General features: G+C 44.3%; 1 protein-coding gene across 8 annotated transcripts in view; it reads left to right on the top strand.

Moving 5' to 3' along the window:
- prpf40a (PRP40 pre-mRNA processing factor 40 homolog A) overlaps positions 1–17178 on the top strand; it is a 97667-nt gene that overhangs the window by 58435 nt on the left and 22054 nt on the right. For all 8 annotated transcript variants that reach the window (XM_038789546.1, XM_038789553.1, XM_038789551.1 and 5 more), the window contains 5 exons: positions 110–218; positions 338–488; positions 6868–7001; positions 16431–16545; positions 16839–16930. In XM_038789546.1, the coding sequence (XP_038645474.1) occupies positions 110–218; positions 338–488; positions 6868–7001; positions 16431–16545; positions 16839–16930 (601 nt within the window). The remainder of the gene's footprint in view (positions 1–109; positions 219–337; positions 489–6867; positions 7002–16430; positions 16546–16838; positions 16931–17178) is intronic.

Raw genomic sequence — 17178 nt, 5'->3', positions numbered from 1 at the left:
GTTTTCTAACTCGTACAACTCAGCTACTCCAAATTGTTGAACCATGAAGAAGGCATATTGATTTTTGAGTGATACATTTGTTTTAAAAGACTGTTTTGGAATATTCCAGGAAAGCTGAACAAATGTTTGGAGAGACTGAAGTATGGACAGCAGTTCCTGAGCGAGATCGACAGGAGATCTATGAAGATGTTTTGTTTTTCTTGGCCAAAAAAGAAAAGGTTTGATTATTTGAGAAGTCATCAAATAAGAACAGTGCATTTAACATTGTGTTCTGTGCCTTTCCTGCATTCGTATGTTCCATGCGAGATCAATGCAATCAGCTTTTACTTGATTTCAGGAGCAAGCAAGGCAACTGAGGAAGAGGAATACCCAGGCACTGAAGAACATACTTGACAACATGGCTAATGTAACATACTGCACTACATGGTCAGAAGCCCAGCAGTATCTAATGGATAATCCAACTTTTGCAGAGGATGAAGAATTGCAAAGTAAGTTAATTTGTTAGAGCAAATTTCAGATTGGAAAAGCTGGAAGCATGAGTGTACAATATTTTGGAATAGGGAGCTGATTTGACATGGTGTGCTAATTATTTGATTCAAACCCATATCTGATGGAGGCTGAATCTTGATTAAACTGCGACTTTCAAGGAAAGCATTTGGACATTGAACAAATGCTTCGTCACAATGCTTTATGGATATGATGTCCGTTTCATATTTGCAGCAAAACATAGCTATTGTTCAAACATTTGTCAAATCACACTGGGCAGTTTCTAAACTGTGAAATCTGAACTTGCTCTGCTTTACAAGAGCTTCCATTCGTGGTGCCAGTTTTGTCATAGTCAACCAAAGAGCATCTTGTGGGTGTTCATCATGAGGCTTGAACAGAAGGTGGACTGTTGCAAGTTAATTTGTGAAAATATTTGTTTTCACGTAATCTTTCTGTCAAATTAATACCACTTGCATTTCACCAGATTTCTTAAAGTGTGTGGTATGTGTAAACCACATCCAAATTGGCTGGTGAAGTCAAAATCAAGACGGAGCTTTTCTTTACTGAGAGTTTATTAATTTTGTTCAACCCTCGGTATCCCAGTTGTCCCCTATTTATATGTGCTCTCGGTGCTTAATTAAACAATGCCCTCATCTGCGTCTCTTAACAATATAAATAATATAATTAACGGCATATATTCTTAGAACACTGGCGCATCCAACACATCAAGCCTGCTTTTATGGTAGTTGTGTTGGGACCAGGCAATTCCATTTCAGTTCAATAATTTTATCTGACAGTATGAGTTTCTAAAAAAAATTCTGGCAGTCTTTCATAGAAATGTTGATGGCGGCTGACAAATTTGCATGCTCCATTCTTCATGCAAAATTTGTAACAGGTACACTACACCTGCAACACAAATTATGCTTTCAATGTTGCCCTCACGAAAATGCCAAAACGCAAGAAATGATTTAATCAATTGCCAACTCCTTGACAAATGCTTTGAGAGAGTGTGGCAAACCCAGTATAAAGCAACGCTTGGGTCACGACGTGCCGAACAACATCAAATGTTTCTAAACTGACCCACAGGCCAGTGCAACCCTTGCGATCCCATGAGGGACACCATTGCAATTTATGAATCTCAGGGCGAGAGGTCCTGTGGGAAGGAGAAAGGAGGACAGTATGAGTATGTCTGCTTGTATGTCCTTGGCCCATACAGCGGAGCTTGGTATCCAGTTGTCTTGAACCCCCTTGCCATTGGACCAAGGCCTTTCTCCGTCAAGCCTGTGTGGTAGCTGGTGTGCAAAGGCCGCTCCACATTAAAAGAAGTCAGGCACAGGCATCTTCCACCCCTTAAACCCTGAAAATGAAATCCAGCACCTGGATCGTCAGGATGTTCATGGACAACCCCAGCAGCATCAGACCCATAATGTTGTTCGGGAGCTCGGGCATCTCAACATTGGCATTGTTGCCGTAAGCGTGACCCGGTGGGTAGGGAAAGGCCAGCTCACCTTCTGGTAAAAGGTAAACCAGAAGCAGATCACCACCTTCATGGGGTTGGCTTTGACTTTAAAACTGAACTAGTTGGTCACCTCAGAGACTCCTCTTGTGGAATAAATGAATGGCTCATGACCCTTGCCTCACCCTAGTCCAGGACCAGTGCAATTCAGTCCTAAGCGCGTCTGCCAAACACTGGAAGCTACAGATTTGTCCAAAGAGGATTCCGTCCTCAATCAAGCTTTGGGTCAAATCCTAATTGTGATGCATGTAGGAATTTCAAATATATTTTGTATTATATGTAACTGGTGCAATAACGGTTGATATAATATTTGACTGCTGCAGTAATCATTTTTTAAAATTCTGGTTTAAAAGGCAGGTAGACAGTCTGGCTACAGAAGGGATAATTAAAGCAGCATAAAAGTAAGATCATAATTCATTCCAACCATGTATATTGTTTACCGAAATAGGGCGAATGGAATTTTGTTTCTAGAAAGAAGGTTCCCTGAGAGTAGATAATTAGAGGCGTTATGTTTTGCCTTAGTAAGATGACCATTACCCAGTTGGTGGGAGAGAGATTTTGTAGCTAAGGGGAGGAGCCAGGGGCTGAAATACTACTAGAGATGCTGCATTATTATGACAGGGTGTTGGGTCTCTCTCTCTCTCTCTCTCTCTCTCTCTCTCTCTCTCTCTCTCTCTCTCTCTCTCTCTCTCTCTCTCTCTCTCTCTCTCTCTCTGTCTGTCTGTCTGTCTGTCTGTCTCGCTCTGGCTCTCTCTCTCTCGCTCTCTCTCGCTCTCTCTCGCTCTCTCTCACCCCAAGCAATCGCAAAAGAGCTCCATCCAATGTTTGGCAGAAATATTGTGCTTGGTGCCTCCGTTTACAAGTGGCTTTTGACTGGAGATGGGTTTGCTTAGTTGGAACTAAAAAGATAGCAGTTAAGGGTGTAAACTGTTTCATTTTCTTGTTAAGCCTTTGTTTAACTGTTAATTGAAAGCTATTTCTTGTTTGATGCTAAAGTTAGTTTAATCCTGTGTTAGTAATAAAGTTTGTTTTAATATATCATATCCCTATTTGTGTGGGAGTCATGCCTGGAGCAAAGTATCTTTTCCTCACAGTCTTACAAATTAATAAAAATATTGGAGTTTCTGTCCCATTTGGAGTCTTGTCTGGGATCGTAATACAATGACTGACAAGCTGATCCTCTTTAGTGACTTCAACTCCGCAGTTGGAAGCACACAGGTGTAATTGGCAGAGAACCTCGTCATAACCTAACACCTAACAGAGAGAAAAGTACAAGATCTCAGGGCAACATCCTCGCTCTAAGCACTGGCATTTGCTCGACTAAGTCACTATCTGAGCGAGGGACTGCGAGGATGTGGATATAACCCGGGTCATGATGAGAGCCGACAACTGCAAGATGGACCACCATCTAATCCGTGTTGTGATCAACAGCAATGTAGCACTAAAGCAGCAACGGCAACAGAAACAATACCACAGGAAAGTTGATGCTGAGGCACTCGAAGACCCTGGTATCCAGCTGGTGCCTGTCACTTGTCTATTCCTGATGACCCAGAAACGCAGTGTCACAGCAGCACGTCTGCCCTCAAGGCTTCCATAATCAACACCTGTAAGAGAAACTCCGCCACTCGACTAGGAAACACCAAGGCTGGTTCGGTGATGACAAGAGATCCAGGAGCTGATAAGCCACAAATGCAAGGTTTTGCTGAACCTGAAACAGCAACCCAACTCGAGCCAAAAAGCAGCTCTACAGGCAGTCGAAAGCTGAGGTCCAGCAAAAACCCGTGACCTAAAAAACAAATTTTGGGTGGAGAAAGCGCATGAGATCTAGCAGTTAGGCGACAGCTATGACTGTCAGGGTTTCATAGATCCCCTACTGTCCAAGCACGAAAGACACCACCCCAGTGCAAGCCAATAACAGAGGTGCTCATCAAGAACAGAGGGACAGTAAACATTTACATAGATTTACATAGAATTTACAGTGCAGAAGGAGGCCATTTGGCCCATCGAGTCTGCACCGGCTCCCGGAAAGAGCACCCTACCCAAGGTTAACATCTCCACCCTATCCCCATAACCCAGTAACCCCACCCAACACTAATGGCAATTTTGGACACTAAGGGCAATTTATCATGGTCAATCCACCTAACCTGCACATCTTTGGACTGTGGGAGGAAACCGGAGCACCCGGAGGAAACCCACGCACACACGGGGAGGATGTGCAGACTCCGCACAGACAGTGACCCAAGCCGGAATCGAACTTGGGACCCTGGAGCTGTGAAGCGATTGTGCTAGCCACATGGAAGGAATACTTCAAAGACTTCTTCAACAGAGACCCTGGGCTGAATTTTCCGCCGTCGGGATTCTCCGTCTTGCCAGCAAGTAGGCAGACATTCAGCAGCTAATAGGGCAACGGTGTATGGTTTATTAAAAGAAAGAATGTTGAAATAAAATAATTTTGCAATTACAAACTAATGCACAAATCCTACATTATAAGCAGTAAACTACATTTAGATTTCATCATTTAAGTACTTCATTGAGAACCTGAACCACGCAAGAAATCGTGCTACATCAGTACCCTTTCCCTCTTTCCTCTTACAGACTTTAATTTAGACAAACCTTTAATTTGCCTTGAATGCTCAGTATGGTAGTGGTGGTAACCAGTTCTGAAATTGGGAAAAGCAAATTGCTGCAGATGCTGGAATCTGAAACAAAAACAGAAAATACTGGGCAATCTCAGCAGGTCTGACAGCATCTGTTGAGAGATAAGGGAGCTAATGTTTCGAGTCTGGGTGACTCTTTGTCAAAACTGAATTGGTACATTGCATCAGTGAATTTCTGAATTTAGTACAAAGATTAACTCTTCCTGTTGTTTGTTGAGATTTCAGCTTTGTTATATGACTGGTATTGAGGGCACAAGATTAATCCTTTCGGTCAGGGCGGTTTGCATGTGTGTATGGTTAAGGGTGGTGCAGTGGTTAGCACTGCTGCCTCATGATGCTGAAGACCAGGTTTGATCCTGACCGTGTGGAGTTTGCACATTCTCCCCATGTCTGTGTGGGTCTCACCCCCGCAGCCCAAAGATGTTCAGGGTAGGTGGATTATAATGCTAAATTGCCCCTTAATTGGAAATAAATATTTGGGTACTCCTAAATACATCCAGGCACCATGGCCGGGATTCTCCCCTACCCGGTGGGGCGGGCGGTCCCGGCGTAGCGGAGTGGCGCCAACCACTCCGGCGTCAGGCCTCCCCAAAGGTGCGGAATTTTTAAAAATGCAGCCGCTGACGTCACCGCCGGCGCATGCGCGGTAGGGGGGGGGTCTCCTCCGCCATAGTGGAGGCCGTGGCGGCGCGGAAGAAAAAGAGTGCCCCCACGGCACTGGCTCGCCCGCCGATCGGTGGGCCCCGATCGCGGGACAGGCCACCGTGGGGGCACCCCCCCGGGGTCAGGTCGCCCCGCTCCCACCCCGGGGGTCCGCTCGCACCGCCAATCCTGCTGGCACCAGAGGTGCTCCAATTCCCGCCGGCGAGAGAGGCCTGTCAGCGGTGGGACTTCGGCCCATCACAGGCCGGAGAATCACCGCGGGGGGCACGCCGATCGGCGGGCCGTGATTCCCGATTCCCGGGTGCCGGAGAATTCCGGCCACGGCGGGGGTGGGATTTACGCCAGCCCCGGGCGATTCCCCGGCCCTGCGGGGGGTCGGAGAATTCCGCCCCGTGTCTTCGACCAAGGGACGGATATAGCCAATGTAGATCAATAAAGGGTTGTGAATATGAGGCCGGATTCTCCGACCCCCCTGCCAGGTCGGAGAATCGCCAGGGGGACGGCATGAATCCCGCTCCGACACCGGCTGTCAAATTCTCTGGGGCCGGTTTTCGGGCGGGGATCGCGCCGCACTGGTCGGGGGCTGTTGGCAGCGATCCCCCCGCTGGGAATTCTCCGGGCCCCGATGGGCCGAGCGGCCACCCGTTTTCGGCCAGTCCTGACGGCGTGAAACGGACATGGTCCATTCCGGCGGGACCTGGCTTGTCGGCCGTCTAGCGAGGTCCTCGTGGGGGAGGGGGTGCGGGGGAGAGCCCCACGGTGGCCTGGCCTGCAATCGGGGCCCACTGATCTGCGGGCGGATCATGCTACTACATGAAAATCCAGCTCCTTCCTCACATTGAAACTCCAAGCCCACTTTTGATTATAATGCAGCTGCTCCAAAGTCAATCTCACCCCACCTAACCCCTATACAAAGACCACATACTGAATTATTATTTTGCATTTCGCTTCCTGGTTTGCTCTGCTCCCTTTTACCTGCTGTCCCCTTGCAACTTAGCTGGGTCTGACACTGTGAATCGGCCACTATTCCCACTGCAATTGCTACTATTGCGTTCTCCATGATTGGTGGGACAGATGTATTGAAGAATTTTCAGGTTGGAGCTTCAACCTAGTTTAAATTTCCCAAGCCTGGGTGATTGGTCATAGTTGCTTTCTAAGTGGCGCCATGAGGCTGCTCTTGCATTGGTCGACAAGCATCAATTAGAGAATACATTTTTCTAACACTCGCGGCTCGGAATGTTCAACCAGCTTGAGTGGAAAGTCGTCAATACACATTGGCATATAGATGGAACAAGGAATGTGCGGGCATGGTGAAAGGAACCTGCAGGCTAAAAGCAGGAAGAAAGCTCTCAGATATGATCATTCATTTCAGACCTGTGATTGAGATTTGTCACTGGATCTTCAGAGGGCTTGATACTCTATTTATTATTGGTAGAAAAGATAGATAATTTTGCAAAAATGTCAGCTTTTGCAAGTTATTTAAAATTAATATCTTCCCTGTACTGTATTGGTTTTACATTTGGCACCCAAACTTTATTTTTATAGATATGGATAAAGAAGATGCACTTGTTTGTTTTGAAGAGCATATAAGAGCTTTAGAGAAAGAGGAAGAGGAGGAGAAACAACGAGGTTTGCTTAGAGAGCGGAGAAGGCAGCGTAAAAATAGGGAAGCTTTTCAAGTAAGTGACATTAATACAATTTACAGGAAATGCACTTAATGTTGATGCAAATGTTTTAATGTCAGATTTTGTTTGATAACACTTGTGTTTTACTGTGTTAATGGCGCTGTACAAGCAATATAAATTGTTATAGCAGCAAAATATTTTTACGGTGTTGCCATTGGAGAATATCAATGACCAAATAAGAGATAGAACAACTATATTTGAAATTACATTATTTTGTTTATCTAGGGGTTTTTGCTGGTTCCTTGCACTGTGGTTTATTCTCTATTTTTCAAAAACTTTGATAAGTCCCTCATTCTTCAAGCTGCAGCTTTCAAATGGTATATGTAAATCTCCAATAAGATAGTTGACTCCATGTCATAATATATCATACCTCCGCATCTAACTATATTCCTGTTATTGCCTTAAAATTGTAATGACTCACTATTTTATAGCAGCACAAATTGTGACAACACAAAAATAGAAAAAGGAGTCACCTGTTCACCCCTTTTCCCTTCGATCTTGCTCTACCATTTAATAAGATCAAGGCTGATCTGCTGCGTTTCCATGTTCTTGCATATTCGATAATTCCCAGATTCCTTGAAACCTTTAGTATCCAAAAAGCCAGTCATCTCTAGAGTCATAGACATCTATAGCACAGAAAAGGCCCCTTGGCCCATTGTGTCTGCCCCAGTCAAAAACAACCACCAAACTATTACAATCCCGTTTTCAACACTTGGCCCATAGCCTTTTATACCTTGGCATCACATATGCACATCTAAACACTTAAATGTCATGAGGGTCTCTGCCTCCACCACCATTTCAGCCATTGAGTTCCAGACTTCCACCACCCTCTGGGTGAAAAGGTTTCCCCTCACATCCCCTTGAAACCTCCTGCCTCTTACCTTAAATCTATGCCCCTGTCACTGATCCCTCCGCCAAGAGGAATAGCATATTCCTGTCTATTTTATACAGCACGATCATGTCGTACATCACTCTCCTCTTCTCCAAGGAAAACAACCCCAGTATATCTAATCTGCTCTTCATAACTAAAGCTCTCCAGCCAGGCAACATCCAGGTAAATCTGATGTGCACCCTTGCCAGGGCTATCACATCCCTCCTATAATGTGGATTTCAGAACAGCACACAATACTCAACATGTGGCCTAACCAATGTTTTACTTCCAGCATAACCACCCTAGACTTCAACTCTATGTCTCCATATCTTTGTTTTGAATGTACTCCGCAACTGAGCATGATAGAGAATTTCAAAGTTTCGCAACCCTCTGAGTGAAGAAATTTCTCTTCACCTCAGTACAAAATAGCTAATTCCTCATTCTGTGACTGAGTTTGGTTCGACATTCCCCAGATTCTCCCAGCTCCAACCTTATTAAGTCTCTTAATGTTATATATTTCAATGAGCTCACCTCTCGTACTTCTAAATTCCAGACAATATAGGCCTAATATACTCGGCATGATTTAACTAAAAGGAAACAAAGTCCCACAGCGAGCGCGTTTAGCCGCATGTTTCCCGGCACTCGCAGCGCCGAGAAATACATGACTATACAACGCCACTCGTTAAATAATGGGGCCTCAGCGGGGAACGCATGGGCCGAGGCCGCACGTACCCCATTTTCTGCACTGAGGAGCTCCGCTTGCTGGAACTTCTCCGTAGAGTGAGAGATCGGAGACCATTTTTAAATGGTGTCCCGATCTCCAAGGACCCCGACCCCTCCCCCCAGTGCTCCAATGCACGATGGGAGGACCTGCACCACCCAACAGCCACGCAGGGCACCCACGGCCCTATCGACAGCACACAAAAAATGCCAGGCTGGTACCCAGCTGGCACGAGCAGTGTGAGGGTACCATCCTGCGCTGCAGGCCTACAATCCCCTGGGAGACCTCCCACAAGTGCCGTTCTGTTTGTTCCCCGTTTGTGGGGACCTGCGCTGAACGGCGCTTGCCCGAGGTCTCCGTGGCGAAGGGGATAGATCCCAACCTTGGGTTACCTCAGGAATCTGCATATTAATGTGAGACTAACTGTCTCGCTTTAATATGCAGATTTGCTTAAAAGTGATCTCCCCCCGCAATAGCATTTTGGCAGCGGGGTATCCCGTATTTATCGGCCAAGCTGCGCTGCGGCAAGCTGCTTTTCGGGCGCAGCATGGCAGTTGGATCGCGCCCTCAATCTCTCCTCATCCCAAGAAAGCCTAGTGAACCTTTGATTGAAGCTACCAACATTTCCCAGTCTGTCACTATTTAAAAAATATTCTGCTTTTCTCTTTTATTTTTAAACTAATGTGGTAGTTTCACATTTATTCATATTATATTCCATCTGCCATGTTGTCACTTGATCTCTCCATACCCCTTTGCAGGTTCTTTGCATCCTCTGCATAGCCTACCTTCTCACCTACCTTTATACTAACGGCAAATGTAGGTGCTGGGACTGAGAATTATGGATCCAAGTCATTGGTATGGGTTGTGAAAAGCTGAAGCCCATATGATACCCCTAGCTACAGCCTGCCTAACTAAAATTAGTTTTTTATTTCTACTTTGTTTTCTGGCTGTTAACCAAATTTCAATATATGCTAATATATTACCACTGATCCCATGAACTTGATTTTTTGGTAAACTCTTGCATGCCACCTTATCGAGTGCTTTTTGAAAACCTACTCACATTACCCTCTTGACCCTCTTAACCTTGCACGCACTTTTTTTCAGATAGCAATCCAATTCCGTTTTGCATATCTCTATCAAACCTACCTCCAACACCCTCTCTGGAAGTTATTCCAGGGTCCAACCACCCTCTGGGTGCAATGTTTTCTCTTTACATTGCTTTACTCCTTTGGACAGTTAGTTTAAATCTGTGCTCTCCAGTTCATGATTCTTTCTTGAATGGGGACAGTTTCTCACTATCTACCTGTCCATATCCCTTAGGATCTTGAATACCTGTATTAAGTCTCCTCTCAACCTTCTTTTCTCCAAGTAGATACTTTTGATGATAAGAGCATATGTCTAGGGGTTTCTGAAAATGACCAAAACTGCCTCTTTTAAAACCCTAGGAATTTGGACATTAGGGCCGGGATTCTCCCCTACCCGGTGGGGCAGGGGGGGTCCCGGCGTAGCGGAGTGGCGGCAACCACTCCGGCGTCGGGCCTCCCCAATGGTGCCGAATTCGGGGCCACACCGACTGGCGCCAAAACTGGCGCCAACGGCCTTTGACGCCCGCCCTCCAGCGTCGGGCTGGCCGAAAGGTGCCCCGATGCTTGCGCACCAGCGATTGCGCGGTAGGGGGTTTCTCTTCTGCCACCGTCATGGTGGAGGCCGTGGTGGCAGCGGAAGAAAAAGAATGCCCCCACGGCACTGGCCCGCCCGCCAATCGGTGGGCCCCGATCGTGGGCCTGGCCACCGTTGGGGCACTCCCCGGGGTCCGATCCCGCCGCCGATCCCGCCGCCACCAGAGGTGGTTCAAACCACGGTGGCGGGAGAGGCCTTTCAGCGGCGGGACTTCGGCCCATTGCGGGCTGGAGATTCGCAGCAGGGGGCTTGCCGATCGGCGCTGAGGGCATGCCGATCGGCGGGGCATGATTCCCGCTCCCGCCAATTCCCGGGTGGTGGAGAATTCCGGCCACGGCGGGGGCGGGATTTACGCCGGTCCCGGGCGATTCTCCGACCCTGCGGGAGGTCGGAGAATTTCGCCCCAGGTCCCAGACATTTGTAGCCTTTAGTGCCATTAATTTATTTTGCACTATTTATCTACGAATACTCATTTCTCTGGGTTCTTTATTCTCATTGGACTCTTTGTTTCCCACGATTTGTGCAATTTCTTTGAGTGTGTTTTACAATGAAGATCGATATTAATTTAGGTCATCTCTGGTTTACGTCTCCATGCCAAGCGCTAATGAGAGTAGGAAGTTAGGTAGGATCCGTACTTGCCTTGAGGAAGGGCTTCAGATTCTTGAACTTTGGGAGCAGGTTTGAGGCGGGAGACATCTATTCAAAAGGGAAAAGTTGCATATCAACAGAACTGGGACCATTGTCCTTCTGGGGGCATCATTTGCCTGGTTGGAAATTATTTAATCGAAATCAGCAGGGGAAAGAGAACCAACATGTAGTGTAGATGTGAAGAATAAAATGCATAAAGGAGTGAGAGTTTGGGATAGTATTTGATAAGGAAGCAGACCTGTATTAGATAGGAGCAGACATAAGAAGGACTACAAGGAATTCAAAGATGGTTTTATAACGCAAATATATAAATGCATAAAATGTGGTAAATGCGTTTGGTGACCTACAAGCACAAGTAGCCGTGTGGTAATATAACATAGGAAGGGGAAAAATTGACGTAGGATAGCAGTATTGGTTTGAAAAAGATGGTGTCCTGGTGAGGGCCAAAAACCTACTTCATTTCATAGAACTTATCATAGATTATCATAGAATTTACAGTGCAGAAGGAGGCCATTCAGCCCATTGAGTCTGCACCGGCTCTTGGAAAGAGCACCCTACCCAAGGTCAACACCTCAACCTACCCCCATAACCCAGTAACCCCACCCAACACTAAGGGCAATTTTGGATACTAAGGGCAATTTATCATGGCCAATCCACCTAACCTGCACATCTTTGGACTGTGGGAGGAAACCGGAGCACCCGGAGGAAACCCACGCACACACGGGGAGGATGTGCAGACTCCGCACAGACAGTGATCCAAGCCGGAATCGAACCTGAGACCCTGGAGCTGTGAAGCAATTGTGCTATCCACAATGCTACCGTGCTGCCCATTTTGGTTGAGTTGCGAAACAAAATGGGGATAATTATGCTATAGGCCTCCAAATGGGATATTAGAGATATAAAGAAGAACTTCAGATTGGGATGAGTGGGGATCCAACCATGGTAAAATAGAACCAAAGCATAGCAGGAAAAACTGTAAGAGAACAATGGGTGATCTTCAAGTATGTGATGGTTCAGGTACAAGCAGGTACGTTCCAACAGGGTTGTATGAAGCCATGGGTTCTTGAATGATGAGGGGGATAAGGTATATAATGCAATACCGGAACAACACGGCAGCACAGTGGTTATCACAGTTGCTTCACAGCTCCAGGGTCCCAGGTTCGATTCCCGGCTTGGGTCACTCACTGTCTGTGGGGAGTCTGCACATTCTCCCAGTGTCTGGGTTTCCTCCAGGTGCTCCGGTTTCCTCCCACAGTTCAAAGATGTGTAGGTTAGGTGGATTGGCTGTGCTAAATTGCCCTTAGTGTCCAAAAAAACAAGGTTAGGCAGGATTACAGGAATAGGGTGGAGGTATGGGCTTGAGTAGGGTGCTCTTTCCAAGGGCCGGTGCAGACTCGATGGGTCGAATGGCCTCCTTCTGCACTGTAAATTCTATGATCACTCATGCCCAAGCACCAGATCCAGCAATGGCTTCTTCCTAGTTTGGGCCAAGAACATACTGGTCAGGGAAGTTCTCCTAAACAGATTCCTGAAATTCCTCCTCTATCCCAATCAATATTTTGGGGTATAAAAATCCTTAATATCACAACTCTACAAGGGAGGGCATGTCAGGTGAGTTCAGGCCAAATACAATAATTTTGAGATGGGAAGTGAAGACAATACACTGGCAAAAAGAGAATACGAGAATTAATGAGAGTTAACCTAAACCGTAACCCAAAAATCTTCTACCAGCATGTAAAAGGTAAGTGGATAATAAGAGGTGGTTATGACCTTATTCATGGTAAAAGAGAGGAATGTCCACTTAAAGCTGCAGGGTTAGGCTAGAATAGTTAATTGATACTTTGTATCAGTGTTTACTAAGGAAGAGGATGCTTGGTAGAAGCAGAGATGATGATGTGAATGAACATTGATAGGAAGAAGAAACTGAAAAGGCTGGCTGTACTTCGTGGATGAGTCGCCTCATCCGGCTGGTTTGCATTCTAGATTGCTAATGGAAGTGGGAGTGCCCCCCAAACCTTGTTCGTATGTTTTGGTCCTGCCCGAAGCTGGAGAAGTATTGGAGGGTGGTTTTCAAGGTCATCTCTGGGGTAGTACACGCGAGCTGGGGTTACTGTTGGTTTTGAATATGATTGTTAATTTTTTTTTGTTTTTTATTTGGAATATACGGGTGATGTTTGGGTTTGTATATTGAAGGAGAGGCTTTTTGGGGGATTGTTACTCTATTTGTTTTTGTTGGTTTTCATTTGTTTATTTGATGAAAATGAGGAGAATAAAACGATTTTTTAAAAAAGGAAGTGGGAGTGGAGATAGCCGAAGGGCTTGCCACATCTTTTCAATTTTCCCTAGGTACAGGGCGTGTGCCAGAGGATTTGAGAGGTAAATGTGGCACCTTATTCAAAAAAGGCTGATAGGCAGCCTAATCCTTTCCTGATGTACCCAAGTCTCTAGTGCCCTGTTATCTTTGCTGAGCTCTCTACTTATCTTCCACCAAACTCGCTACTCTGCTCTATAGCCTCAATGTTTTTCATACTGCGTTTGAATTTTCTCTTTCCCGAAACCTCTCACTCCTCCATTTAATTGGTTTTATGCCTTCTCTGCAGCCCTAGTTATTTGATTTGGTCCTGGCCAGGTTTGTGCTTGTCCCAATAGAACAGCTTTCCTTAGTACTATCCAATACCAGTACTGATGATAATGCCCTGTTGAAGTGAATTATAACCTGAAATGCTTTTTGCAGGCTTCTTGCCGGAAATGCAAAAGTATTGAAGAAGGATTTAAAGGAAAACCTTAATCCAATGATTCTCAAGTTGGAGTTTGGTCCCTTTAAGCAAAAAGTTTTTGTGTCCGATATTCAGTAAGGGAAAACTACTCTGGGATTTATGGTATTACTTTGCTTCAAATACTCCTCCAATAATGAACCTCACTTGAGTTCAAAATAGCCGCGCCCACAGACACTTGTTTTGAGTCTGAAAAAGTGAACCACCCGCCACCCGACGACCTCCCGGATAAGATATTCATCAAGGAATATTACCTTCTTTGAGGTGGTATTTTAAATAATTATCAGCTAGATATAAGGATCTGGGGGTCTCATCAAAAATTGTATTCCCCCCCCCCCCATTTTTGGAGAATACGGAGAGGGGTTCTTAATCTGCTTGCAGAAACCAACTTGAAACGTTACTTTTTTACTAACTTAATTACAAGTTTATTAAAGAACCGTTGAGCATTCAATGACTATCGAAGGATGGCAAGCATAAGTTATAATATAAAAAGAGATTTTAATAAATATTACAATAGACTAAAATCACTTGGGATATTCGTCAAATATTTGAAGCAAAGTAATACCATAAATCCCAGAGTAGTTTTCCCTATCTGAATATCGGACACAAAAACTTTTTGCTTAAAGGGACCAAACTCCGACTTGTGAATCATTGGATTAAGGTTTTCCTTTAAATCCTTCTTCAATACTTCGGAATTTCTGTCAGGACGCCTGTATCTTTATACACCACTAAACATAATTATATCATCCTTAGCAGCTATGGCTGCTGCCTCCTTGTTTAACCTCCTCCCTTTTGATTATCCCATATAATTTACTGTTATTTAATTGGTGAAGATTACCTCATTATGTGAACATTGTAAGCATTTTTCCTGTATGTAATGTATTCTAATATCAAGCCAAATTTAATTTGCTTCTATATTTTCATCATGATTTTAAGCTCTAACACAAAAGGGGCTGGTTTAGCTCACTGAGCTAAATCGCTGGCTTTTAAAGCAGGCCAGCAGCACGGTTCGATTCCCGTACCAGCCTCCCCGGACAGGCGCCGGAATGTGGCGACTAGGGGCTTTTAACAGTAACTTCATTGAAGCCTACTCGTGACAATAAGCGATTTTCATTTCATTTTCATTCTTCAAGTTTATTTTTTAAGGTTTTTTAGTTCGGTTGAAGGTTGCGTTCTCATATCATCTGTATTTTCCACAAAGTGTCTGATAAAGTTCAATCCTGACTGTTAGAAAGAGGCCCACCAGTGTTTCACAGTAGCCTGAACTAGGTTTTTAAAATTATTTTGTAATAGGTAAGAATGCCAAACACCAGACTGAACTGCCATTAATTTGTGTCACCACTTTTAAAAAAAAAAAAAATTCCTTTTGGTAATGAACAAAGCATTTAAATCGTGAAATGATAGTCCTTATTGATACCTCTTTCCCAAAAAATGAGACTTCTCTTGCATTCCAGTGAATGCTACTGACATGAAGAAATGTTTATCTGTCTCTAACTAAATTCAAAGCCTTCCCCTGTACAGGTGTACAAGGGCTTGTAAAATGATTGTCTTTAGCCATTTTGCAGCATGCAACCACTTTTTCAATTCTAAATTGTAATGTTATTATATATTTGCGTTCTATCAGTCTATGCCTATAATCTATGACACTGTGAATTGAAATCCCTGCCTCCCACATGACTATCCACACATTTTACCGTACAATTTGTTTGACCCTGTGCGCCAGTTTGTGTACCACAGAGATAACAATCCAGATATTATTGCCTGTGAGTTCCTGCATGTTATTTGGACCCATCTCCTGAAACACACTCAGCAAGACATCAATCCTCATTGCCAATGTTATTGGTTTCTCTTTGGCCCACAGCAGCTGATATCCCACTGCTCCCACTGAACGTTCTGCTCCCATGACGAGACGTCATTAATGCTGACACCAGGCAGAAAACACAACTTTTTATTATTCCAGGTTGCAGCTGCAGAGAATGGTTTCTATCCCCTTGACTATCCTCTCCCCTGTTACAATCATATTCCCTTCCACATTCTCCATTTGAATGGTTTCTGCTCCACCATGCTATAGTCAGCTTGCTTATCCATCCGGAAATCATCAATATGGCAGCAAGAACCTGGAGTATGTTTGGTGCAAGCAAAGGTCAAGACTCTTCCAGACTGCACCTGAGATCCCATTATCTTGCAATTACACCTACTGTCCATGTCCACAAACCAGATCTTGACCAATACCTAATGTAAGGGATGTACTGCCAATTGGATCAATGTGTCCAGTTAACTCTTCCCTCATTGATGCCTTGCAATGGCAGGATGACAGACTTCAGTTCAACAATTCTGAACTGATGATCTTCACGATGAAGTTTCATCCTGCAGATATGGTTGGCTGGCTTGCAAAGCTCTTCTCCAACTCCCACATGCTATTGTTTCAACACATCACCAACCCTGCCAACCTTCCCTCTCCTTGTTTTATTTATTTAAATAATTAAAGTTTACATATTTAATTAAGTTAGCATATAGCTTTGTGCATTAGCTCATTGGTTGATCTAGTTTGTTATAGATATTTACCCATAACTTTTACATACCATCATTCCTGAGGCTGCAATTGTGTTTTTCTCTTATGATATTCTTGGCCTTATCCTTTTAGACAATTTATCCTCATTGAATGGAAGAAGATAATGTGCTGATAAATATGGGTTTTAATTTTCACACTTCATCTAATCATCTTGCAGACATTCTTGGATGAGTTGCATGAAAGTGGACATTTGCATTCCATGTCTACCTGGATGGAATTGTATCCTGCCATCAGTGCTGATATTAGATTTTCCAAAATGTTGGGCCAACCTGGTAAGACTTTTTCAATTTGTCCCAACTCTACTAAGTAGTACTATACTCCATATTCTTCACCCGATACCTGTGTCGATGTATTTACATTATGTATTTATGTATGTCCTATGTTTTTTTTAATGTATGGAATGATCTGTCTGGATGTAGAACAATACTTTTCACTGTACCTCGATACACGTGACAATAAAACAAATCCAAATCCAACCCTTCAAGTTGTTTGCATGTGCCTAAGTAAAGATTTTTCTCAAATACTTATATTTTTATTATATGCCGAATTGCCATTGTATCTCTAGGATCTACTCCACTTGATCTCTTCAAATTCTATGTGGAAGATCTAAAAGCACGCTTCCATGATGAAAAGAAGATAATAAAAGATATTTTAAAGGTAACTGCAAAGCATATTCAGTTCATTTGTGAACATATACAGTGATGAATTTATAACTTACAAAATATGGTGCAAGTGTAGCTTGTTGAAATCTGCAATTGACCATTAGGAAACTAATGGGTCCTTATTTGGACTGTGTGACCTCAACAGAATGAGAGAGTTTGATGAGCTGAGGAAATTCCGTGAGGAGGGGAGAGAGAGAGATACTCCTTTGCTTTTTCAAACTTTTTCATCCTGTAAGAATTGCT

Source organism: Scyliorhinus canicula, chromosome 2, assembly GCF_902713615.1.
Source record: "Scyliorhinus canicula chromosome 2, sScyCan1.1, whole genome shotgun sequence".
Lineage (NCBI taxonomy): Eukaryota > Metazoa > Chordata > Chondrichthyes > Carcharhiniformes > Scyliorhinidae > Scyliorhinus > Scyliorhinus canicula.
The sequence above is the reverse complement of the archived record's forward strand: the minus strand, read 5'-3'. Positions and strand labels throughout refer to the sequence as shown.